The sequence below is a fragment of the Camelus dromedarius genome, chromosome 9 (genome assembly GCF_036321535.1).
Source record: "Camelus dromedarius isolate mCamDro1 chromosome 9, mCamDro1.pat, whole genome shotgun sequence".
Taxonomy (NCBI): domain Eukaryota; kingdom Metazoa; phylum Chordata; class Mammalia; order Artiodactyla; family Camelidae; genus Camelus; species Camelus dromedarius.
The window spans coordinates 10,554,810-10,580,277 of record NC_087444.1 but is presented as its reverse complement, the minus strand read 5'-3'; the positions used below and the strand labels follow the sequence as shown (position 1 = coordinate 10,580,277).

The window sequence follows — 25,468 nt, the reverse complement described above, 5'->3', positions numbered from 1 at the left end:
TTTGACAGGGATTGTACTGAACTTGTAGATCACCTTGGGTGGTATGGACATCTTAACAATATTAATTTTTCTAATCCAAGAACATAGGACATCTTTCCACTTATTTATGTCTTCTTCAATTTCTATCATCAATGTCTTACAGTTTTCAGTATACAGAATTTTCACCTCTTTGAATTTTTTGTAAGTATTTTATTACTTTTGGTGCTGTTGTAACTGAGATTGTTTTCTTAATTTCTCTGATAGTTTGATGTTGGTGTATTGAAATACAATTGATTTTTTCATGCTGGTCTTGTATCCTGTAAATTTACTGATTTTGTTTATTACTTCTAACAGATTTTTGGTGGAGTTTCCATATATAAGATCATGTCATCTGCAAACAGAGAAAATTTTACTTCTCTCTTTCTAATTTAAATGCTTTTTATGTCTTTATCTTGCCTAACTATTCTGGCTAGAATTTCCAATACTGTTTTGAATAGAAATGGTGAGAATGAGCATCCTTGTGTTGTTCCTGATTTTGAAGGAAAAACTTTCAGATTTTCACCTTTGAGTCTGATATTATCTGTGGGCTTGACATATATGACTTTTATTATGCTGAGTTATATTCCCTCTATACTTCATTTCTTGAGAGTTTTTATCATTTGTCAAATATAGCCATATCTCATTCCCTTGTTTTGTTGTGCTTTGCAGATACTGCACTTTTTACAAATTGAAGGTCTGTGACAATCCTTCATTCAGCAAGTCTATAGGCGTCATTTTCCCAACAGCATCTACTCACTTTGTGTCTCTGTGTTACATTTTGGTAATTCTTGCAATATTTCAAACTTTCTCATTATATTTGTTATGATGATCTGTGATCAGTGATCTTGATGTTATTACTGTAAAAAGATTATGAATCACTGAAGGCTCAGATGAGAGCTTCTTTTAGCAATAAAGTATTTGTAATTAAAGAATGTACAGTTTTTAAGACATAATGCTATTCCACACTTAACAGACTGCAGTATAGTATAAAGATAACTTTCACACACACTAGGAAACCAAAAAATTTGTGTGACTCACTTTATTGAGATATTAACATCATTATGGTGATCTGAAACTGAACCCACAATATCTCTGAGGTTTGCCTGTACCTTTTTCTGCTTCTTTTGAGCTCCCATGACATTCACGACCTGAGAAGTCAGGGTAATCAGGAATTATAAATTTTGTAAGAATTGGAGAGAGAATGAGAGGAATATCTCTATTCCAAGAACTCATCTTTACTAATAACTTTCTCCTTCTCAAAAATTGATATATTTTCTTTTCTTCTTCTACTATCTCAATTTATTTAAAAAATAATTACTTAGTTCTCAAATAATAATGTGCCAGACTCTGTCCTGAAACTAACGATTCAATAAAGAGCAAAATCGACAGTGTGCCACAGTATTATGGTGAGTGGTAAGAAGGAAAGTACAGAAAGTCATGACAGTAATAGGGAAAGTAACCTAATCCTGGGTAAATGTCCTTGTAGAAGTAGCCTTTGAACTAAGATTTGAATGATGAGTAGCAGTTAATTAAGAAAACAGGTGAGAAAAGAACCTTCCAAGTAGAAAATGCAGAATTCCCTTGAATTGAACTTAAGGAGATAAAAGAAGCTTGATGATTCTGCGTAACTAAAAGATTAGTATGGCTAGAGAAAAAAAGTTAAAGAGGAGAGTTTTGGGAGATGAGGCTTCAGATACAGTCAGGTCTAATAGTCCTACTAAGAATTTTGGCCTTTTATCCTAAGGTAAGTGGTAATCCATTGACAGGATTTCAGAAAGGTGGTGGTGCTGGTGGTGCTGGTGATAGTTTTCTGAGTTGAAAAAAATCACTCTGGATGCATCGTAGAGAATGGAATGATTATAGAAATGGCTAAAGTAGCCACTGATCCTGCAGTCAGCCTCTCCATAATCAACAGAATGTAAAGTTCTATTAGTTAAGTATCCTAATAGTTAAAATTTCAATAGACATCCTTGATGTTTCATTCTCCTGGACAAGCTCTTTAACCTGTATATAAATATGCTCCCTGTACAAATACTGCTATCCCATTATATAATCCCTTTCAAATATCTTTTTTGAAGTTTGCAACCTTATGTCCATAATGTTCATCTTCCCTTCCCCTGCTGGGGGTACAGATGTATCTTCATCACTATCTGATTATCATAGACCCCCTACTCCCCTGCTAACTACCAGAAAATTCTTAAAGGGCTTCTGTGGGTACAATCTTACATAAAAGAAAGCATGTAATTCTAATATGTTACAAAACTGCTATGAGGTATTCCCAGCCCTTGGCTTGTGATTAGTCTCCCTGTGTCCATCCTGCAATACATTTGTTATACAGTCTGGCTTTACATTGTGAGTCTGTGGTCTTTTCCTCATAATAATATTGGTAAAATAAGATATTTTAGTCATTTTTAAAAAGGATGACTAGGTAATGGCAGCGGAGAGAAAAAAGAACGTAGTCAAGAAATATTTAGAAGGTAAAATAAGAATGTGGTGCTTGATTGGATCTGGGTGATATAAGACAAGGGAGCTTCAAAGATGAGGCCAGATTTCTGGCTTGCAGAACTGAATAACTGGTGATGCCAGTCACTGAGTTATGGGACTGCTTATAAAGAACGGGAGTTAGCCATACTAAAAACAAGGTTAAGAACATTCCCAAAAAAGTAGGGGCAAACATCCAAAGAAGTCTCCAAGATGAAAAATAACATGGCATATTCAAGAAAATGAAAAAGTCCAGCATGGCTGAGGGTATGGGATTGCCAGGGGAAAAAGCAAATTGAGGTTGGAGAGGTAGGTTCATGCCAGATGTAGTTTTGTAGGTTATTACGAAGAGTTGGGATTTTACTCTAAATGAAATTAAAATTTAATATTTTAGGCATGAAAGTTTATAATTTGACTTAAATGCAATGAATATTACTTTGTGGGTTTTTTAATTAAAATCAACTGAGGAAGTAAAACAATACAAATGGTAGAGATGTTGTTTTTGAACACAGGCAAGAGATAATGATGACCTGGATGAAGATGTGGAAGAGGACACAAAAGAAGTGCAAGAAATAAAGAGACATTTTGAAGGTAAAATTAATACATCATGCTAAGGTTCATGCGAGGAGCTCCGGAAAGTTATTGAGAAGGGGAAAAACCAAGCAAGTACTTTGGGTTTCTAAGTAAGTGTTGAAACAGCAGCAGGGAGTATCAAAGGGCTTTTGAGGAAAAAAATTGAAAGTTACATTTTGGATATGTTAAGTATGAGATCTGTGAAATACTGAAGTAGAGATGTCAAGTATCTGTTGGAAATGTGAGGTTGAAGGCCAGGAAAAGATCTGCATTAGAGATACAGGTCTCCATGCCAAAGGATGTGTTTTAAATCCAGGGAAATAATTGCAATCATTTAGAGGTTAAAGAAAGAAGAGGATCAGATCCAAATGAGCTCTTAGGTCAAACAGAAGCAAAGCCAATAGACAAATCTGAAAAAGAGCAATTAGTGAGAGAGAAGGAAAACAAGGAGAGAGTAGAATCACAGAGGCAAAAGGAAGAAAGGAAGCGAGAGTATCTCACCATATTGAATACTGCTGTGAGCAGAGCAAGATGAGGATAAAGAAGTACATTGTACTGGTAACAAATATTTTTGATTATGTTGACAAGAGCAGATTAAACTAAGTGATGATGGAAACTGGACAGTAAGGAGATGAAAAATGAACTGGTGTTGGGGATGTTAAGACTGTGTGATGAAAACTCAGAAGTCTGACAAGAAAGGGAAAAACCGAGGGTCAGGGATTTCTTAGTTAAAAGATTCTAATGTGGTACATGTAATCTGAGGGGCCTAATCTTGCAGAAAAAGAAAGATTGTTAAATCAAAAGAGAAAGGATAATCTAAGAAATAAAGTCCTCAAAAAGGTAAAAATGGAATGGTATTATTAACACAAGTGGAGGGAATGGACTGTGGTAAAGTGAAGTTAATTTTGTTAATTAACTTTGTTAATTCTGACAGGAGGATAGAAGAAAATGATAGTGGTAAGGATAGATAGATTTGGAGGTGAAAAGGGAGAGTTTCCAATTATGGCTTCTATTTCCTTATCCCACCATTAAAAAAAAAAAAAAAAAAAAAACTGAGAGTTTTAAGAAGACCTAGATGGGAGCCTTAATAAATTCCACATTTACAGTCAAGGTGAAGGAGAACGAATAGTTAGAGGATCAGGAAGAAAACCTGGAGTATACGGTGTCATGAAAGCCCTATATATAAACATGTATCCATATAAGGGGTTGAGAGATGCAAAGAAAACCATACAACATCATCACATTAAAGACATGGGAAAGAGAAAGAAAAAGAGTATAGAGAAAGTAGAAGATTCCTCAAAGCTCCACATAATTAAGAATTACAGACTGCATAATTTAAGTTTCTTTTACTTTTTAACTTATTTAACCATGAAAGGGCCTTTTATTGTGAAAACCACCCAAATGTTATGACTTTGTATGGGAATCATCATTAAATCAGTTGCCCCTAACTAAATTGTTAGAAACACCCTATGGAAGAAATACAGACATACATTAGAAATATACAGCTCCCAAATGGTGTTAATAGCAACAAACATATTTTTCAACATGCTTCTCTGAGTTCTTGGAAATTTCTTTGAGAAACAAGTTAATGTGAATCTTCTTAAACACAACAAAATGTTGATTATAATTATCTTATAATTATATATGTGATTTTTTATGCTTTTCTGAGTTTTTCAAGTTGATTACTTACTATAGCTTTTACCAAAAATTAATGAACTATAAGAAGCTATATATTACATATATAAAAGAAAAGAAACACATTTTATTTCTCTGGGTATATGTATTTAATTCAAATTTTATAATTTAGATTCAGCATGAATTGCAATAAATGGATCTTCAGCAGAGTTACTAATAGAAAAATAAGCATTGCCATCACTGGAAACCTGGATTTGAATTCCTGTACAACTATTACCAATTTTATCTCCAGAAATAACATCACAATATGTACCAGCAGGGAGACCAGTTTGCAAAGTTAAAGATAATGACCTGTAAAATAAAATTTAAGATTTAACTTGAATTCACCACAATTAAAAGCAAGAATACAGACTTCCTATGAAAAAAGGTTTAACTTGGGCTGTTGATCTCTAAGCAGTCAAGATCTCAGTTAAAAGAAAACCCAAATACAAAGATCTCTCCAGTAGACGTAACTAGTTTTCTCAGGGCCAAAAATATTCTTATAGAAGATTTAGCAGTTTCCCGGTCAATTGTGAAAATTATCCAAAAAATTAAGGTTGAAGAGTATCAAAGAAGATTTGAGTGAACTGCCTCCCTTAGAGAAAAGTACTTCCTGTGGTAAACAAATATTTTAAATTTGTCCTCATTTGAATTTAAATACTTATTATTTCAAAACTTCCAATTTGATTATTTCTTCAAAAATCTTTTTTTTCAAGAGGTTAAAATAAACTTGGGCAGGAGATAAAAATAATCTCTCATTTCTATGAAGAAGTATATGGTTTTAAAATATAAAGCTATCCAACAAGGACCTATTATAAAGCACAGGGAACTATACTCAATATCTTGCAATAACCTATATTGAAAAAGAATCTGAAAAGAATATATATATATACATGTATAACTGAATCACTTTGCTGTACACCTGAAACTAACATATCATTGTAAATCAACTGTACTTCAATAAGAAAGAAAAAAAGAAGGAAGGAAGGAAAAGAAAGAAAAGAAAGAAAAGAAAGAAAAGAAAGGAAAGAAAGAAAGAAAGAAAGAAAGAAAGAAAGAAAGGAAGGAAGGAAGGAAGAAAAGAAGAAAAGAAAAGAAAAGAAAAGAAAGGAAAGAAAGAAAGGAAAGAAAGAAAGAAAGAAAGAAAGAAAGAAAGAAAGAAAGAAAGAAAGAAAGAAAGAAAGAAAGAAAGAAAGAAAAGAAAAGAAAAAAAGAAAGAAAGAAAGAAAGAAAGAAAGAAAGAAAGAAAGAAAGAAAGAAAGAAAAATTTAAAGCTATCTCATAAATTTATTTTGTTTCTCCCGTCTACAAAAGTCAGGGATTAAAGGACTTGCCATGGATTCTTGAGCAAGAAATAGATATCCTTGATTTATTTTTTATCAGTAAAATATAATGTAGGCTAAAGTGAGCTAAGCATGAGTAGAAATTGCACTGAGACATTTCAACTGCCTGCAGAGAGGTCTTCTGAGCTATAGTTCATATGTGAGGGATCAATATACTTGGGGCAGAGGATGTAAGTATGACAAATGAAAAGCTAGTAATAAGAAGCCTTAGAACTAAAGCCCAAAAATCTCCTGAGGAGAATCATTGACCATAAAATACATATTCTTTATACATATACTTTAAAAAGTATTATTTTTCACAGAGAGATAGGAAAGTGAAAAAAGAAGACCAAATAACTAGAATACCAGAGTAGGTGAAAAAAAGAGATAAGAAAAAAGGCATTTCGGTCCTGAGGCAGTATTTTTCCATTATTGAAAAAAAAAAAAAAAAAAAGGCCTGTAAGACATTCTTCTAGGGATTTCACAACCTTTATATTAATTACTCAATGTATTTTATGTGAGGTGTATATGTAAGCATATACATATGCATCATATCTGCACATGATATGCAAGAGTGCACAAAAAATAACACTACTTAGAACAGAAGCCCTTATAAAGAGAGGAGACCAAAAGAGTAAGGATCATCATTTTTCTTCTGGCCCTTTTCTGATCACTATATTTTGTTAATCCACTGACAAAAGGATTTTTCAGATATGAAAAAAGTAAATGAGCAAGAAGAGAAAAGAATAAACCAAGAACATATTAGTATAAAATATTATTTCTAATTGATATCTACTTACGAGTCATCGTTGTTAAAGACAATGAATCCTTTGTTTCCTCTTCCAAAAGCTACTTGGTTGTTACCATTATCCCACCAGTTTGTAAAAGATTGGCCATCAACTACATTACGGAACATGACCATGTTTCTAAAAACAAAATGGCATATGAAATGCTGATAAATACTTCAACAGTTTAAAATAAAATGTTAAGAAAGTTTATTATAAGGGGATATCTCTAAATAAATATTCCTACCTTATTTGACGCCATCGATGTTCACAGACCCAGTCATTGCCACAAGTAGTATCTGCATTAATAGTAACTTCTTTAGTTACTCCATTAACATTTGGTGGCCCAATCCAATCATTAACATCCTTAATTAGCAAAAAATAATTAATTTTAAAAGTTTATATTTTTAACATTATATGTGTACTTCTTCAGTACACCAAACCCTATCTGTCATATTTGTGTCTTTGTGGTGTCTTCTTTTAGAATCCAACTTGTTCAGTATTTTTATTGAATTTATCTTCTCCCTAACTTCCTATTCTCTAGGCCATATTTCAAACAAGGGTATGATTTTTTAAACCTCTTATTTCCAAGGAATTGCAATGATTTGTTAGTATCACTATAGGTAGCGTGGTATCATTGAAATGGCAAGAACCGTAGTGTCAGAAATAGCAGGACTAAAACATAGGTTCTATTACTACTAGCTAAGAAAACTTAGTTAATAGACATAACTTCTCTGTCTTATTTTCCTCTTCTGTATAATGGAGATATTGCTTAGTTGCTACAAAAATTAAACAATGTAAATATAAAAAATGCATTACACATGATAATTGCTAAATGTTAGTTTCATTTTTCTTTTTTGAATAAATGTACATCACAATGTTCTTTACTAAACTGAACAAATTTTTAATATTGTGTTTTTCTGATTGGTACTTTCAAAGGTAAACAGAAAAAACCGATTATGTCTAGGAAGGGTATCAATGTCTCAAAATCATGTTGTATGATGAATAGTGGATAAAACAAACAGTTGTTAGAATGCAGAAGTCCTGGGAAAGTCTTGGAAATGTTACGGGAAAAGAGGAAATGGACATATGCCATGACTCCTTCCATCAGAAGACCAAGTGTTGGAAATTGTAAGAAATTGGCTCAGTATAAAGGGACATAGTATAAATGTTAAAGCTATCTATTCTAAGTATTAAAGCTATCTAACAATAGAATGAATTGTTGTACAAAGTAGTGGACTTCTTAATTTGAAAGGAATCTAGGAGAAACTAGATAAATATATATCTGGTGTGCAGTGAAGAGGATTTCCTACTTCAGGTATAAAGTTGCTGTATGATGCCACATTTGAAATCTTCAGTTTAAAATGAAAACTTTCCACTAATATTCCAAATACCTTAATACTCTTATTTCTCAGTTCCTTTTAAAAATTATTACTCAGATTACTGTCTTTACCATACCTCCCACATTTTTCTCATCTTTAGTGTTCCCAGAATAATCTGCAAATATCTCTTTTTTAATACATATACTTTCCTTCCTGTTATATTTTCCATATTGACCTTGGCTCAACTAGATAATTCCTTTGCACTCCATAAAACCTTTTCTTAAAAAAAGCATTTAACAAATATTTATATTGCTTGTACTATGGGATGACACTGAAGTTTTTTATTAGTGTTAACTTGTAATCCTCATATCAACTCTATGAAGTAGGTACTTAAGAGAAGTACATATTTTACTCACTGTATCTTTATTTTTAAGTGACGCTTTTTTTGGTGAGGGAGTATGTTTGTCATATATTAAATAGCTTGCATACTCTTTGTCAACAGAGATCATTAATTTTTATTTTTTCATATCTACGGCATTAAGAGTCCTCCACTAGGTTTACACTTAATAAATATTTAATAAAATAGTGAAAGCAACAGCATCATGTGAAATTAAAACAAAATTAACTTCTTTTTATTGACAAAAAACATATTTTGGACAACGCCAAAACTTACTTGTCCATTCTCAAAATATCTTGACCAACGGTAGCTTGACATTACTCGTGTAAATCCATAAGGATGAGCGAGCATAAATCCAACTGCCATTTTGTACAGTCTGCAAGTCACAAAATGATATCATTATAGAAGAAAATAATATTTTTAACATCATTAAAAGGTAGGTTTCAAAACGGGGAACTTTGTTTCTTACCTAGGTTCCCAGAATGAAAGAATAGATGCTCCACCAGCTCCATGCCCTCGCTGATTATCATGGTTATCAACAAAGACAAGAGCTCTGTCAGAAGGCATGAAGCCCCAGCCTTCTCCCCAGTTCCTATGTAAAAAAAAATTTTTAAACACATATATTTATTCTTTCACAATAGCTTTACAGTAGCTTAAATGTGTATTTCTTTCAGTATAGCACCCTCTAATGAAATTCTCTCTCTTAATTAAGTGATTATTCTGTACAGCTTTTTAAATATAAACTATATAGTTATATTATCTACAAATATATTCCAAGTATGTATATATGTAGGAATTACTTGAATTACATTTATGTTACAGGATAAGATTTTTGTTATACAAAATTATTTTAGAAGCTTCAGTATATTACAATTTAGATGGACTTCAGAAGGATCAACATCCATATCGTATTCTACAGAATGGAAAACTGGGTTAAAATGAGACTTCAATATAATATTATTATAATACGAACATTCTAATATTTGAAATTAATTAATTGGTTGTCAGATGTAAATTCCACAGGGTGGCCACATTGTAGGGACTTCATAAATGATAAAATCATTTTAATAATAATCTGGCCTTCACAAATTACATGCAAACATGAGTCAAACCTAGCAGAGTCATATAAAACACAGATTAAAATCTCTAGGTTATGTTTTGGGTTTCTTGAAATATTTCCTTGTGACTGACATTCTAAACAATAATGATGATCAGTTGGAGTTTGGGGAACTATAACACTTATTATTAGGAAATGAATCCTTGAAAGTTATCTAAGTAAGAGGGCTTTAAGAAGATAACTCGTGTTGGAGTAATATCACAAATGAATCTATCAAATGATTCAAAGGATAAACCATATTTCACTTACTTTAAATAAGCCATCTTCTCTCCATCCCACTTGCGTATAACCGTGCCTAGTTTTGCACCATACTTAAATTCTGTCACACGGCCATTTTCATAGTACTCACTGCTTTTAATTGGCTCACTACCCAGATCAATTACCTAGTAGAAATGGAGAAGAAAATATCATTTTAAGTATGAACTTTAATAGCTTTATACTATTTATGTTATATAAAATGCCCAAAGTGGTTTTCCTTATATCAAGATTCTTATTTTAATTTGTTAAAATATACGCTACAAAAGCAACATGATGAAGTGACCTATTGTCCTGTGAGAATACTGACCTTAAATGATAAGAATAGCTCAGACTTATACAGCACTTAATACCTGCTGACAATATTTCTAAGTGCTTGATAAATATTAACTCTTTAATTCTCCAAAGAAAACAAAGACATAATCATTATCATTAACCCTTTTGATAAATTTTGAAAAAATTATTGCTCAGAGAGGTTAATCAATTTGGCTAAATGAGCACAGCTAATAGTGTTATAGCCAAGATTTAAAGTCAGATAGACTGGCTTAAGACAACTATGTTATTATCTGTCTTTTTTAATGGTCTCTGGGGAGATGATAAATCACACAGAGATGTCTGCAGCCTAGATAAATTCTCTGCACTTGCATAAAAAAACCTCTTGTGACAGAATTAGATGCATGGTCTCTGAATAAAAGGAGGTTAAAGAACACTCTATATAAATGATTCAGCCGTTAACCTACAGAAATTGCATTTTTAATAAAATCTGCCATTTATTTTCTGATGAATTAAATTATATTATTTTATATGCGCATATATGTATTGATGTACCTCCTGGTAAATGAAAGGTTTACTTCCTGCAGGGAACCAGTTTGTGTTTAGATTATTCAGTTGATCCAAAATTGCCTTCATGTCTCCAGGCCACATGTGCTTAGAAGCATCAATTCTGAACCCTGCTACACCAATGTCAATGAGCCGGTTTAGATAGTTAGCAATCGTGGAGCGCACATAATCTTTCTCCAGTGCAAGATCAAGAAGACCAACCAGACGACAATCTCTGACCTATTAAGGTAAAAATTTTGTAATTGATATATAAAACATCATCATTACCTGAGAATCCATTTGATTATTCATTCACTTACTCATTAATAGGTATTTCTATAGGGACTTCTTTGCATTGTTCTCTGTGGATATTGGCATTCTAGTATGGACATGCCTTTGAAATATTTTCTAATATAAAAATGGAGAATGAACTCTAATCCAAAAAGAAACATGCACCCTAATGTTCAGAGCAGCACTATACACAATAGTCAAGACATGAAAGCAACCTAAATGTCCATTGACAGATGACTGGATAAAGAAGTTGTGCTCTTATTTGTATAATGGAATACTACTCAGATGCAAAAAAGAATAAAATAGTGCCATTTGTAGCAACATGGACAGACCTAGAGATCGTGATTCTAAGTGAAGTAAACCAGAAAGAGAAAGAAAAATACCACATGCTATCACTCATTTGTGGAATCTTAAAAAAAAAAAAAGGATACTAATGAACTCATCTACAAAACAGAAATAGACTCGCAGACATAGTAAACAATCTTATTGGTTACCAGAGGGAAAAGAGATGGGAAGGGGTAAATTTGGGAGTGTGAGATTTGAAAATGCTAGCCACTATGTATAAAAACAGATCTAAAAAACCAAGTTTCTTTGTACAGCATAGGGAACTATATTGAATATCTTGGAATAACCTTTAATGAAAAAGAATATGAAAATAAATATGTGTAGGTATACGCATGACTGGGACATTGTGCTGTATACCAGAAATTGACATGTTGTAACTGACTGTATCTCAATTAAAAAAAAAATGGAGAATGAGAGAAATAAAGTAGATGAGCTTTTTCATTGGGAAAAATTAAATTGGGAAAATGTTTTAAATACTGATTTGAGATTCTTATTTTTAATAATCGGGCTTGGAATCCTATTCTCCTAAGGAATCTAAACTAATAATTAAAATGGAGATCAATAAGCTACATGTGGATAATTAAAGGTGTAGGTAGTTCTTTTTTTTAATTACCTGATAAGGATCATTATAGCTCTCAATGTCTCCACTTCCAGTTGTACATTTACCATCATTAAAATCCCAACCAGAGTATGGGACTGCTGGAAAATCCCTAGTTCCAGGGTTGAAGTAACTGCCACAAGTACTGCTTGTTCCCGCACTCACACCACTTCCACACATATGATTAATTACAGCGTCCACATAAATATGGACCTGAAAGGCAAAATTTTTATTTCAGTTTGAGTTAGAGAGGTAGAAATTCTTGTATTATTGATTAAAGTTTACAGCATGTTAATAACACTCCAAAATATTTGTTATTTTATAACTTATTTTCCTAGAAAAGCAACAGTCAGGTGTGAAAGGAAATTATTGTGAACTGAAGTCCTATATGCATTCTAGCCACTTGGTCAGATATTTACATATATGATAAATTAAGAGATCTGAAAACTACCATAGCTATGAAAAAATGCAAACAGACTTTTTTTTTGGCAGGAAGTAAGAAGCAATTGAGGCAGGAGAGGTTAATGGTTTTTGAAATTCCTATGGGTCATCTTAAGAAATAAGTAGCCAGCCTCTACTAGCTACTTAGGATCAGAAGGAAAAAAAAAAGTAGATATTGTCTCATTATACTCCTCATCAAAGAGAAAATAATTATTTACCATCAAAGAAACTACAGGAAGAAAGATCCAGGAATTATGGGTGGAGAAACAAGTCATATAAAAGTTACAGCAAATACTGTAACTGGAATTTCCAATTTCTAAGTAGAAAAATGTTCCCCAGAAATGTATACAGTAGCAAGGGTTAAAAGGTGATACTTTGTTTTATAAGTAAGTTCGTGGCCTTAAACTTTTACTTACATCTTCTTTAGTAGATAAATGGCACATATACAAATATTTACACAAGTTGAACATATGGCAACAATTAAATTTTAGTTTATAGCTAAAGCATAAAGTAAAATTTTTAAGTATATGAAAATCATTCTGCTCAAAAGGAACAAGAGGAGAGAGCAATAATTTTTCTATGTAATATTTTTGAAGGAGGCTTTAATTCACTTACACCAACGTTGTTACATCTAGTCACCATGTCTTTGAATTCATTTTCGTTTCCTGATCTTGTACATAAATTGTAGCTAATTGGTTGGTATCTTTCCCACCAAGGTCTAAAAGGGTCAGTAATTACAGCGTTTTCATTGGGTGGGGAGACCTACAAATAAAACAACCTTAATAAGTATCAAATTATGGCTTACTTTATATAATTGAATATTTTTAGAAATGAATCAATAGTCTAAAATTATTTCTGAATCTTTGTATATGCAGCTACATTTCTTTACAACCATTTGAAAATATTAACATCATCTTGGAAATGCTGGAAAAAAAAGGATTATATTAGAAACAAAACAAAGTTGCCAACAATTTCAAATGTTTTCTTTCTCAGAAAACTGTTTTAGAGTACTTAATTGTGAAGTAAAATGTTGTCCCAGATTCATAGACACAGATTATAATACTGTTTAATCTAAGTACAGCAAAGTCTGCAATTTATACTATGAACAATACCCACCTGAACACCTCCAAAGCCTTTGGGAGCTAAGTATCGCTCACACTCAAGAGCAATATCAACCCAGCGCCACTCAAACAGATGGACAATAGATGTCCGTCCAGATTCAGTATGTGGGGCATACTGAGCCCAGCAGAACCCAATGGCTGAAAGCAACAGAAAGAACTTCATTTTGCTTTGAAGTTGTCAATGCTCTTTCCAGCAACTATTTATATGCCTGTAAGAAGCATATTTTGCAAAGTAAATGTTAACATGAATAAATACTTTTAGAGAACAAATTGTTTATTCATGATCTGAAAAGAACTATCAATAATAATGTTAAACAGCTGAAGAACATCCATAAATCTCCCAGGAATATCATTTAAATAATCTTTTACAACAGTGTTTTCCCTATTGAGGGAATATTAACCTTTTTAAACATCTGGCATTATATATATATAAAGAGTCCTTAATCATGTATTATTTAACTAGGATTAGATGTTATTTCTGAAGTCCTTCACTAACAGAAGGAAAATAAGAATTAGAGCCAACTGAATTCATAGTCAAAATATTGTCTTAACTATCTATTTGCAAATATTTGTAATGCTTCAATTTCAAAAAGAAACAGGATATTTAATTAGTTCTGTTTCCACCCCAATCAAACTTTTTAGTTATTTAAATTTCTGCATTAAGATTTAAGAAACTATTTGGAAACTGAATGACCATGAATTGAGGAAACAGACCTTCCTGCCCCTCTCCATCAAATCATGTGCTGAATGCTTTGGCTATAGCAATAGGGTATGGCTTTTTTTCTCCTTATAGCCAAGTATCTCTTATATTTGATAAAACACTAAATTAATGAATCCACATCCATTCTCTTCCTTAATGTATATGAAGTCTTATTAAAGAGAATAATAGTACAGTTGGAAAAAACTTCATTCATTTGGAAGTATTAACTGAGTGTCAGCTTTTTGCTAAGCACATAGATGATATTCAAGATACAATGATGAACAAGACAGCCAAGATTCTTGTTCTTAAGCAGCTTACATTATAGTGGAAAGGAAAGAAAATATGTGGGAACATAATAATAATACAATTTAAGACAGCAATAAGAACTAGTATAAAAAAACTGTAATAAAAGAGAAAATGACTTCACTATGAGAGTATTTTAGACTGAATAGTCAGGGAAGGAATCTCTGAGGAAGTGATTTTCAGCTAGAATTTGAAAGACTAGAAGGAGCCAGTTATTTGAAGGTCAGAGAAAGAGCAATCTAGACAGACGAAAGTGCAATAGTAAAAGCCCAAGGTAGGAAAAACTTAGAATACTGAAGTGACACTAAAAAAAGTAAATAAAAGTCAGTGCAACTAAACAATGCGTGATAAACGGGAGAATAAAATGAGATGAGGACAGAGAGGTAGGCCAGATCATTAGGACCTTGTAGAAAACATAATGAAAGAGACAGCCATTGATGCTGAAAGATGGGAGCTAAGAGACTCTGATTTATTTTAAAAGAAAATCATTCTTGCTCTGCTGTGAAGAAGCTGGATTATGCGAAGACAAAAGTGAAGTCAAGGAGATCAGTTAGGCTTTTTCAGTGGTCCAGGAAAGAAGTAAGTTGCTTGGACTAGGGCAATGACAAAATACATTTCAGAGGTGGAAGGGCAATAGGTTTATAGATAGATTAGAACTAAAGAATGAGGAAGAGAAAAATTAAAGAAATATGTATTTGATCATACCATTTGTTGAGATAAGGAAAAATGAGTAAGTAATAGCTTTGTGGAGAGGGTACCAAGAGCACTCTGTGAATCCTAATGCTCTCCTTTGGTCCTTCCTCCAATCAACTTTGTGAACAAATTGTCCTATTTTCTTATTCATTCCGAGCTTCTATAACAAGAATGCCATAGGCTGGATGGCTTAAACAAAAATATTTATTTTTCATATTTCTGGAGGTTGGGAAGCCCAAGACTGAAATATCAGCAGATCCAGAGTCTGGTGAGAGGCCCCCTCCAAGTTCACAGACAGCCATCTTCTTCTTGTGTCCTTACATGGTATAGAATAGAGGGTTTTAGTCTCTTTCTCTTCTTACAAGGACACTAATCCCATCATGGGGGCTCCACTCTCATGACTTCACCCTAACCTAATCACTTCCCAAAGGCCCCGTAGCCTAATACCATTCCATTGGGAGTTCAGGTTTCAACATTGGAATTTTTTGGTGGGGTGGAACACAAACATGCAGTCCCTAATGCTTACCCATTGCAAAACTAAAATTTCTTCATATTTTACAATCAATTTTATTCCTCTATGACTTTCAGGTGCTTTCCTTCTCTCTATGGTTTCCTTCCATCATTCTTGAATGCCTAGTAACTACTATTCCTTTCAGATGCAATTGAAAAAACATCTTAAGCTTATCTTGACATTTCCAGGCATAGTTAATAACTTCTCTGTATGATAGTTTTACAGGTTTGACAGGTATTTTGCAAGACACTGGTATAGCTTGGGTCATGTCCACATTGATATTTTAAAAATAAACACTATGTCAGAAATTGTGTAATACAGTCTATTCCAATCCTTGCAAAAACTTGGTATACATAAAGGAACTAATGCTCAGAGAGATTGAATAAATTGTCCAAGCTCCTATAATAAATAACAAAGCCAGAATTGTGATAATCGTCCTACCACAAGTTCATATTCTCTGTATTACATCAATGTTTCTCATAAAATTCTGAAATTGTGATATCCAATAAGCAACACTGTTATTGAACACTTGGAATATGATTAGTCTGAACAGAAATATGCTATATGTGCAAAATACACTCCGAAGTTTGAAGTTAGTGTGAAAAAATGTAAATAATTAGTGTGTAATTGTTTACATGTTGAAACATTTTGTGATACATTAGGCTAAATAAAGTTTACTATTAACATTAAATTCCCAGTTTCTTTTTACTTCTTTTAATACAGCTACTAAATTTTTTAAAATTATGTATGTCGTTTTCACTTCTATTGAATAGCACTGTTGTGGTACCTTTCTCATGTTAAGTCAGAGAAAGGATACAGCCATGCAGAAATACAAATAACAATAGTAAAATGAAGGGTATGAGCACTATCTTAAGAGAGTGAGAGAGATGTGTTTAAAGTGCTTTAGTATTTCATTAATAGGAAACTCCTTTGTGATTGATGGGAGTAGAGGAAGGTAAAACTGATTAGAAGATTGGGTTTGATTTTAATGAAAAGAGATAAGGTAAAATGGCTTTAAAAACATATCAATTGTAGGAACTAGGCAAGAGAATAGCAAGAAATCAATATAGTTTTGTAGAACATTAAGTTGGATGTTTCAGTCATAGGACTTAAAGTAGGAAAGTTATATTGGGGGTCTCTCAAAGTCAGGGAGATGAAAGCAGACTTTCTTCTGAGAGCTATGAGAAGTTATGGAAAGTTTTTGTTCATTTGTTTTTAAAAAGGAAAGTAACATGATTAGAGCTTTTGGAGTAGAGCAGATGGGTTGGACGGCAAAGAAAACTGAGGTAGAAACAACTGAAAACTTGTGCAGTAGTAAAACAGAGTAGTGATGAAAATGTGAACTAGGATTTTAGCAGTAAAAATTAAAAATTAGGAGAGTGTGGTAAACTGTAAAAGTAAGTGCCACCCAATGAATGACACTCACCAGTATCCATACCTCTGTGGGATCTCTTCCCTCATAGACTATGGAATTGGCTTATAACTTGTTTTGTCCAAAGGGATGTCAGCAAACCAGACATAAACAGAAGTTTGATTAGCATCTGCACAATGGGTCCTGATGTCTTCAAAATCTGAGATCAGTGTGCTGTGATGGTAACGGGGATATAAGACCACAAAGAGAGATCTCATTGTCTTTAGCCATTCCAACCATGTGAGTTGATCTACCACTAACTGTAGTTGAATGACTGTTCCAGAGCTAAACCAGCAGAATGACCTAGTCAACCCACAGATAAATGAGAAATAAGTTACTATTGTTATTCAGCAATAATTAATTGATAAAAAAGAGATGCAATAGATTTGGTAGAGATAATTCTACAGAAAATGGTAGCTAATCAGATGTAGGGAAGTAGAGAAAAATAATCAAAAAGGACTCTCTGATTTAAAGTTTACTGAGTGGAACTATGACAATGCCATTATCACTCATAGTACACTCTAGAGGCATATTCGGTTTAGGGAAACTGAAGAGCTACTGTGAGATATACTGAGTTTGAGGTTTAAAAAACATTAGATATGAAGAAAGAAGAAGAGAGATTTTGGCAGTTTTCAACAAAGAAATGCTAGTCAAAAATGGCACACAAAATATTTAACAACCGATTTAGCAGACACCAACCAGTCAGAACAGAGGCCATCCATAAACAACTAGTAAGTACAGGCCAATGCACTCGGGCAGGATTATTAGGCCTGGATAGCTGGAGCTTTGAAAGTTGACGAGGAATCAATAGAGATGTTGAATCAAATGTTACAACTCTGGGCAAAGCCCAGTAGTCTACATGAAGGGGTCAGGTAGAAGGGAGAATATAAAGAGTTACCTTCAAAGTGGGAGAGGAGTTTAATTACACAAGAAGGATTTTCAAAAACAAACAGAAAGGAAAATCTGCAAGGAGGAAAAGAGATTAACTGAATGTAGATGAGTATTAGAAAGAGTATGGGAGAGAAGAGTGACTAGATAGTGGATGATATAGGACTGATGGTGATAAAGAGTTGAGAGTTAGAGAAGAAGGGTATCATTTGAACTTCACACATGATTCAAGGTTCCAAATGTTAAAATGTAATGGTTAAGGACATGACCTTAGGAGTTAGACAAGAGAGATTATAGTTTAAATCTCGACCTTGCCATTTATCAGCTGTGTGATTCTGAAAACTAATCTCTCTAAATTTAACTATGAGCTAGAAAAAATAATATGTACCGTATAATAGAGTTGTTATGATGATTAAATGGATTAACACATATAAAATTGCTATCCTAGTGCATGGATAAGTAAAAGCTCAATATATTTGGTTGCTGTAATCCTGTTGTTATTATTGTACTTTTATTTTTATTTCTGGTACTATTCAAACTGCTATACACCCATGTTCTCTTCCCACTTATACTTTTCATCACTTGGGCATTGCCTTTCAATTCCATTCTCCCCAAGTTCTAATAATACTTTCTACATCTCAGAATTATTTTCATATCCCCTAGAGGAATAGATGGTGATAAGAAGGAACCAGCAATGTTTTCCACCTGCAGTTTTCTCCACATTTTCTTTTCTTTTTCTTTCTCACTCTCTCTTTAAACAGCTTAGAGCTTTTGGCAGACTACATGTTGGTTTTGAAATAACTCATCATTGCCTCATCAGTCATCTCTGAACTATTCTTTAAATAGCAAGTGTTTTTCACAAAATATTTAAAATATTACTAAAATAAAGGATAACTTGCAGACACAACTTAGGGGAATTTTACTAGCATCCAACCATAGGTAGAGATGTGCAAACATATAATAAGTTTCTACCAAGGATCAGCCATCGTCACATGTTTTCTGAGAAACTTTCTATGAAAAAATATGACATAGGAGAGTCATTAAAACAACTAAAGTATATTTATATTTTGTGAAGTAAAATCTGCAAATACATTCTTGACATCTTTGACATCAATAACAAAACCAAAAAATAAGAAAATGAACTAGTTGTTATGTCTACTTCCCATTATAATTTTCCTAAAAAAGTTCTCCTCAGAGAAGCTATTCATAATTACTAATAGTAATATCAGTGTTCTGTTGCCCACACCTCATATTTCCTGGATTGCCCTAAAAAGAGGAAATTTCTTTTTATTTTGAAGTTATAATGGCTACTATAATGTGCCAAATGAGATGTCTTGGGAAGTCCTAAAAATATTAAATAGAATATTTGATAATATCTTAAAATCAAAGCAATACTCCTTAGGCAGTATTTATATTTGAAGTTTCAATAAAATATATCCAATGTTAAGAAGAAAAAAATTCTGTTAACTCAGACTTATCCATAAGATTACTAGTTACTGATATTCTCAAGCATTTTTTCTCAGTCAGTATTATATGAGACATTTATTTTATTTATTGTCCATAATACGAATGGCATTATAGGGGAAAGGCTCTAACATAAATTCAGGATTTCTCTTAACACATCAAATATCATAAATTTAGACATTAAGCTTAAAGTCTGATTAAACCACACGAATGTCATGACATAAATAAAATAAAGGAGTTCTATTAAAATGTTAAACAAAAAGCAGTAGTCAAGAAACTTCTATCTAGTTCTATAGCTTCCTTTATACTTATATAAACCTTAGTTACCTATGTACAATGTCCATCTCCCCTATCCAGAGCAACTTCACCTCTCAGGAAGATATTAATATTTTTACCATAGAAATGAATTAGCATTAACAAAGAAGAGACAAGTTATCTACTCTTGTCATTTGTAACTATCAGCCTAGATGTCTTATAGTTAAATATCTTTATAGCATGTAATAAAAATATCATTAAATATTTTAGTGGAAATACCATCCATGTCACATCTATAGTTGCTATTTTATCACTTATATTTATCTCCAAGTGTTTTTATCTTTTATTTTTTCTATTTTCCCAGTTTTCAATATACTAGAGCATTAGGTAGTAATTATTACTGTAGTATTTGGTCAGGTTAGTGGTTTCTCATACTGAAAAAAAGTCATAACTCTTCTAAATTTGACATTGAATCATGCACAATTTTCTCAAAACAGTATCCCACCACCCCTCCAAAAAAAGAGAAAAAAAAGAAAAGAAAGAAAAAGGAAAAGAAAAATGAACTCGAGCTCAGGATAATAAGTCACATGTGAAGATTAGAGAAATGAAAGCAAAGATAATCAAGTTTGCATACCAGATTTCTGAAATGAGAGAAGTATTTTGAGCCAGGGATCAGACGCACTTCAGACACAAATAGTACGTTTTGTACTGCTGGAAACTGAAATCTGAGTTGTCAACAAGCCTAAAATAGATTGTGAAACTCTAAACTATATCAAAGCACATGACAGAAACCACTTATTTCAAGACAGAAAGGGAGGGGGGAACTATGATACTCAAAAACCATTAAAATAACTTACCACATCAACTTCCTTAGTTCAGCAACCTCTCAAATCCACATTTCAGTCTTTTATATCATAAAACAACAAAATCACACAGTTCTGATTTTGCTTTCTCTTCAATCAGAAAAAAAATGCTGAATGTAGACTTTAGAGACTTCCTATAATAATACTCTTCCTTTCAATTGGTGTTCTTATGACCCAGTTCTAATTCTCCAAATCTAATTTGTACAGAAAGTCTAGTGTGAGCTCTACAATGACACCAGATTGGCTACTATCACTCCTGTTTCCTGAGCAAACTGACTTCCCTCCCTCAGCTCAGTGTGCGGCCCTGCCAGCTTTTCTAATTACACTGTACCTCTTCAGTTGCTTGCTTTCTGTCTTCCTTTCTCATTCTCAGTATCCTCTCCCAGTCTCGACTAGTCTTTCTTTCCTGAAGCATTTATACCAATGAATGGGAAAAAAAAACCTTTGCTAAAATAAACTTAAAGACACAGATTAGAATATGATTGTGTCAAATTAGTTAAATGAGTGTGACTAGAATGTAAATAAAGTCTCTAAACCAAAAATCTAATTTTGAATCCACGGTTTGCCATCTACTATGTGAATCTTAGAGAAAATATTAAAGTCTATAGATTACATTTAGGTCCTCATTTAGAAAGTGGAAATAATAGTGCTATTGATAAATATGATAAAAATTCAAAAAAATAATTAATAATAACTAATAATATTCATTGAGTCTTACTATGAGCCATTTCCATGTATTATCACTTTGACTCCTCCATAAAAATGCAGGATAGAATCATGATCAGACTGTCTTAAAATAAGGAAACTAAGGCACTGGGAAATTAAGTAATGTAACTTGTCCATGAACATATTTTAGTAAATGTTCAGACTGAAACTCAAAGCCAAGCAAACTAACTTTGTAGTGAGCTCTTAGCCACTATTCAGTCTTTTTAATCTCCCTCACTGGGTTGTTATAAAAAAATCAAATAAAAAAATTCTATGTGAAGATATTTTAGAACCTGGAAATTTCTGTTTAGCTAATATTAATATGTTCAGAAGACTGTAAAAGTAGTAAGGGCTATGCTCAAATTTCCTGTTTTTCTAATGTTCACTCTAAATGAAACTAATTTTTCTGTTAGCTTTTATTCCTGATCTCATACTCAACCACAGAATGTACCGTTGTTTATAAATATTGGGTATTCCTCCCTGTAGGTGAAATACATACCTCCGTCCTGCTGAATTCAAGAGTGCCCACATCATTGGCTTTGGCAATGAAATGCAAATAGAAGTAATGCTTTACTTTGGGGGCTTCTGTGATTGTCAAACATGTGTCAAAAAGATGTTTCTGTAACAGACTGTGAAGTGACTAATATAAGGAATCCCCTTGTCAATCTAAGACAAACATGAGAAATAAAGTTGGCTATTGTAAGGCAGTGAGAATTTTTAGTACTTTGTTACTGCAGCACGATCTATTCTATTCTGATTGATAAATCATTAAGTTTCCTTAAGCTGTTTGATTCATAAAACATTCTTGTAAGAGATTTTCTTCTCTAGGGATGTAAGAAGTCGAGGGAAGAATAAACTATAAGATCAGAGAATATTACCACTGAGAGAGACTATTGGAATAAACTAGTCCAGTGGTTTCCAGATTTTAAGTACTAACTAAAATTTCAAAAAATTTTATAAAAACATATTTTAATACAAAGTCTTGAAATTTAGCTTTATGAAAACCTTACCATTAATACATTGTTCTCTCTCTCTCTCTCTCTCTCTTTTTCTGGTCATTGGAAATCACTTATCTAAATCTATTCTTATTTTATTGATGTAGAAAACAAGACCTAAAACAAGACAAGTAGCATTTACATTAGATAACCACTCTAAAAACTAACAAAACTGACATGACATTAGCCTCATGGTGGTATGTATTGTTCCTTTTTTCTCTCTCCTTTGATTTACAACTAATTGGACATCCATAAACAAACAAAAGTCCTCTGCATTTTATACCAGGACATCTAGGAGATTTCTACCCACCTGTGCATTCAAAATAGGTGGATAGGACTTCATAGGGGGACGCAGATCTAAGGGGGTGAATGAGTCAACCCCACTCCCACTTGCTCCAATTAGAAGAAGGGAACCTGAAAGCACACAACTGGGTGGACACTCATAGGAGACAGAGGATGTGGAGGTCCAGCCAGTCTGATGGGAGAACCCAGAATGCCATTGGAGCAGGATGGAGACAAATTTGGGGGCAGAGAAGGAGGAACCTGCTGAGGCAGCCCCACTTCCCATGAGAAAGTGAGAGTAGCTATTCCTCTGTTAGAGGAGAAGGAAAGCAAAAGCGATGAGTGACAGAGTGCCCAAGATGCACATGGGTTGAGCTGGAGGGTCCCCTTTCTCTCTAGTAGTACCTGGAGTTCTGAGGAGGGATGTCCTCCATGACTGGAGGGAGGAAGAGGAAAGAGTGCAGACAAAACTAGCAAAGGACATTGAAGGATCATGTTTCTTGCTATCTGCTTCAACACTATGGGAATCTCCCACTCTAGGAGCCCCCCACCAGGACATGGCATCTCCAAAGTCTCAGTTGCTAAGACCATGCTTCCCTCCATTCTGTTGCCAGCTCTTTTTACACACTCCCAAGTGCAGCCTCAAGAGTCAACTTCTATAGGAGAGAAACCCAAAACTTGAGATATCACGCCACCTTCTGGAAAACAAAAGAACATCTTCTAATTGCCAGCCTGTTGAGCAATAACATAGTAAACAAATCCTTAAGTGTTTACTACTTCAAATGAAAAAGCAGAGGCACAAATTGTCAAGCACTATGAAAAATGAAGGAAATATAGTATCACAAAAAGAAAATAATAATTTTCCAGCAACTGAACTCAAAGGGACAGAATATTAAGATCTGATAAAGAATTCAAAGTGGTTATAATGAAGAAATTCAATAACTTACAATGAAACAAAGACAGCAAGGTGATGAACTCAGGAATAAAATTAATGACCAGAAAAGATTCTTTACCAAAGAAATTGAAATTGTTTTATGAACTGAACAGAAATTCTGGAGCTGAATAAAATGAAAAACTCATTAGAGAGCAGAGGTATCAGGAGAGATTATATGGAAGAAAGAATAAGTAATTGGGAAGATAAGAATTTAGAAATGATTCAATTAGAAGAAGGAATTAGACATACAAGTCCACAAAGATAATAGAACACCCTACTATCTCAATGCAAAAAAAAATCATTTCCAAGACACATTATAATGAAACTGTCAAAAAATCAATGATAAAGAAAGAAACCTAAAAGCAGCCAGTAAAAAAAGAAAGTAATCTACAAAGGAACCCCCACTAGGCTATCAGGAGATTTCTCAGCAAAAATCCTGCAGGCCAGGACAGAGTGAAATGACATAGTCAAAGTGTTGAAAAATTAAAAACTGCCAGCCAAGAATACTTTATCTGGCTAAGTTATCCCTCATATATAAAGGAGAAATAAAGGTTTTCCCATACAAACAAAAGCTGAAGCAGTTTACCACACTAGACCTGACTTGCAAGAGATTCTAAAAGAGTTCTTCAAGCTGAAATGAACAGATGCTAGTTGGGACAAAAAGAACTGGAAAACTTATGAAAGACACAAAAACAAAACACAACACTCTGGTAAAGGTAATAAATAACAGCAATTAGAAAACTATAACTATGTTAGAATGATGTCTTAACCACTCAATCATAGTATAAAGATTAAAGGAAAAAAGCATTAAAAATAATGACACCTACTACAATTTGGTAATGATTTCACAGTATAACAATAGGAAAATTGTGACATCAAAAATACAAAAGGAGCAAAAAGCATGAAAACTTTATGTTGAAAAAGAAAATCTGTTATCAGCATAAAAAGGATTATTTTATTCCTATAATGACGTTTCATGTAAACTTCATGGTAACCACAAAGCAAAAATCTGGAATAGAGTCACAAAACATAAAAAGGGGAGACTGAGAAAACCACTGGGGAAAACCCACCAATTTACAAAGGTAGGCAGAAACAGGGAAAAAGAAATAATACAGATAAAAAGTAAACAGAATGAAAAAATAAGATGTCAGTAATAAGTCTTTACATATCAGTAATCATTCTAAATGTAAATAGATTGAATTCACCAATCAAAAGGCACAGAGTTGGCTGGAAAAAACAAGACTTGACTATACACTATCTACAGGAGACTTATTTTAGGTCAAAAGACATACATAGGCTCAAAGTGAAGGTATGGAAGATATTCCAAGTAAGCGAAAACCAAAAGAGGGGTTAGCCATACTTAGACAAAATAAACTTCAAGCCAAAAATGGTAACAAGAGACAAAAAAGGTTATTATATGATGACAAAGGGGTCTATACATCAAAAAAGATATTGTAAATATACATGCACCCAACATCAGAGCACTAAACTCTATTAAGCAAATACTAAAAGATCTAAAGTGAGAAACAGACAATAATACAATAGTAGAGGACTTCAGTATAATGCTGTTAGCAATGGTCAACCAGACAGAAAATCAACAAGAAACATTGGATTGAACCATGCTTTAGAACAAGTGGATCTAACAGACATATATAAAACATTCCATCCAATAGCAGCAGAGTATACATTTTTCCCCAGTGCACATGGGACAGTCTCCAGGATAGAACATATGATAGGATACAAAATAAATCCCAGAAGACTGAAATCATACCAACTATCTTTTCTGACCACAATGGTTTGAAACTAGAAATCAACAAGAGAAAAGCTGTGAAGTCTACAAATATGTGGACACTAACAACACATCTCTGAACAACCAATAGGCTGGAGAAGAAATCAAAGGGAAAC

General features: G+C 33.2%; 1 protein-coding gene across 3 annotated transcripts in view; it reads right to left on the bottom strand.

The window, feature by feature from the left end:
- Positions 1-4,805: 4,805 nt before the first annotated feature.
- LOC105085612 (pancreatic alpha-amylase) overlaps positions 4,806-25,468 on the bottom strand; it is a 36,469-nt gene continuing 15,806 nt past the window's right edge. The window contains exons 2-12 of one of the 3 annotated variants that reach the window (XM_064488777.1): positions 17,193-17,351; positions 13,555-13,768; positions 13,054-13,200; positions 12,013-12,210; positions 10,773-11,003; positions 9,939-10,072; positions 9,042-9,164; positions 8,849-8,948; positions 7,101-7,219; positions 6,869-6,994; positions 4,806-5,058 (exon numbers count right to left, since the gene is read on the bottom strand). In XM_064488777.1, coding sequence (XP_064344847.1) covers positions 4,869-5,058; positions 6,869-6,994; positions 7,101-7,219; positions 8,849-8,948; positions 9,042-9,164; positions 9,939-10,072; positions 10,773-11,003; positions 12,013-12,210; positions 13,054-13,200; positions 13,555-13,722 — 1,536 coding nt within the window. In that variant the 5' untranslated portion in view covers positions 13,723-13,768; positions 17,193-17,351 and the 3' untranslated portion in view covers positions 4,806-4,868. The remainder of the gene's footprint in view (positions 5,059-6,868; positions 6,995-7,100; positions 7,220-8,848; positions 8,949-9,041; positions 9,165-9,938; positions 10,073-10,772; positions 11,004-12,012; positions 12,211-13,053; positions 13,201-13,554; positions 13,769-17,192; positions 17,352-25,468) is intronic. The other 2 variants (XM_064488778.1, XM_064488779.1) reach the window with 2 other exon arrangements.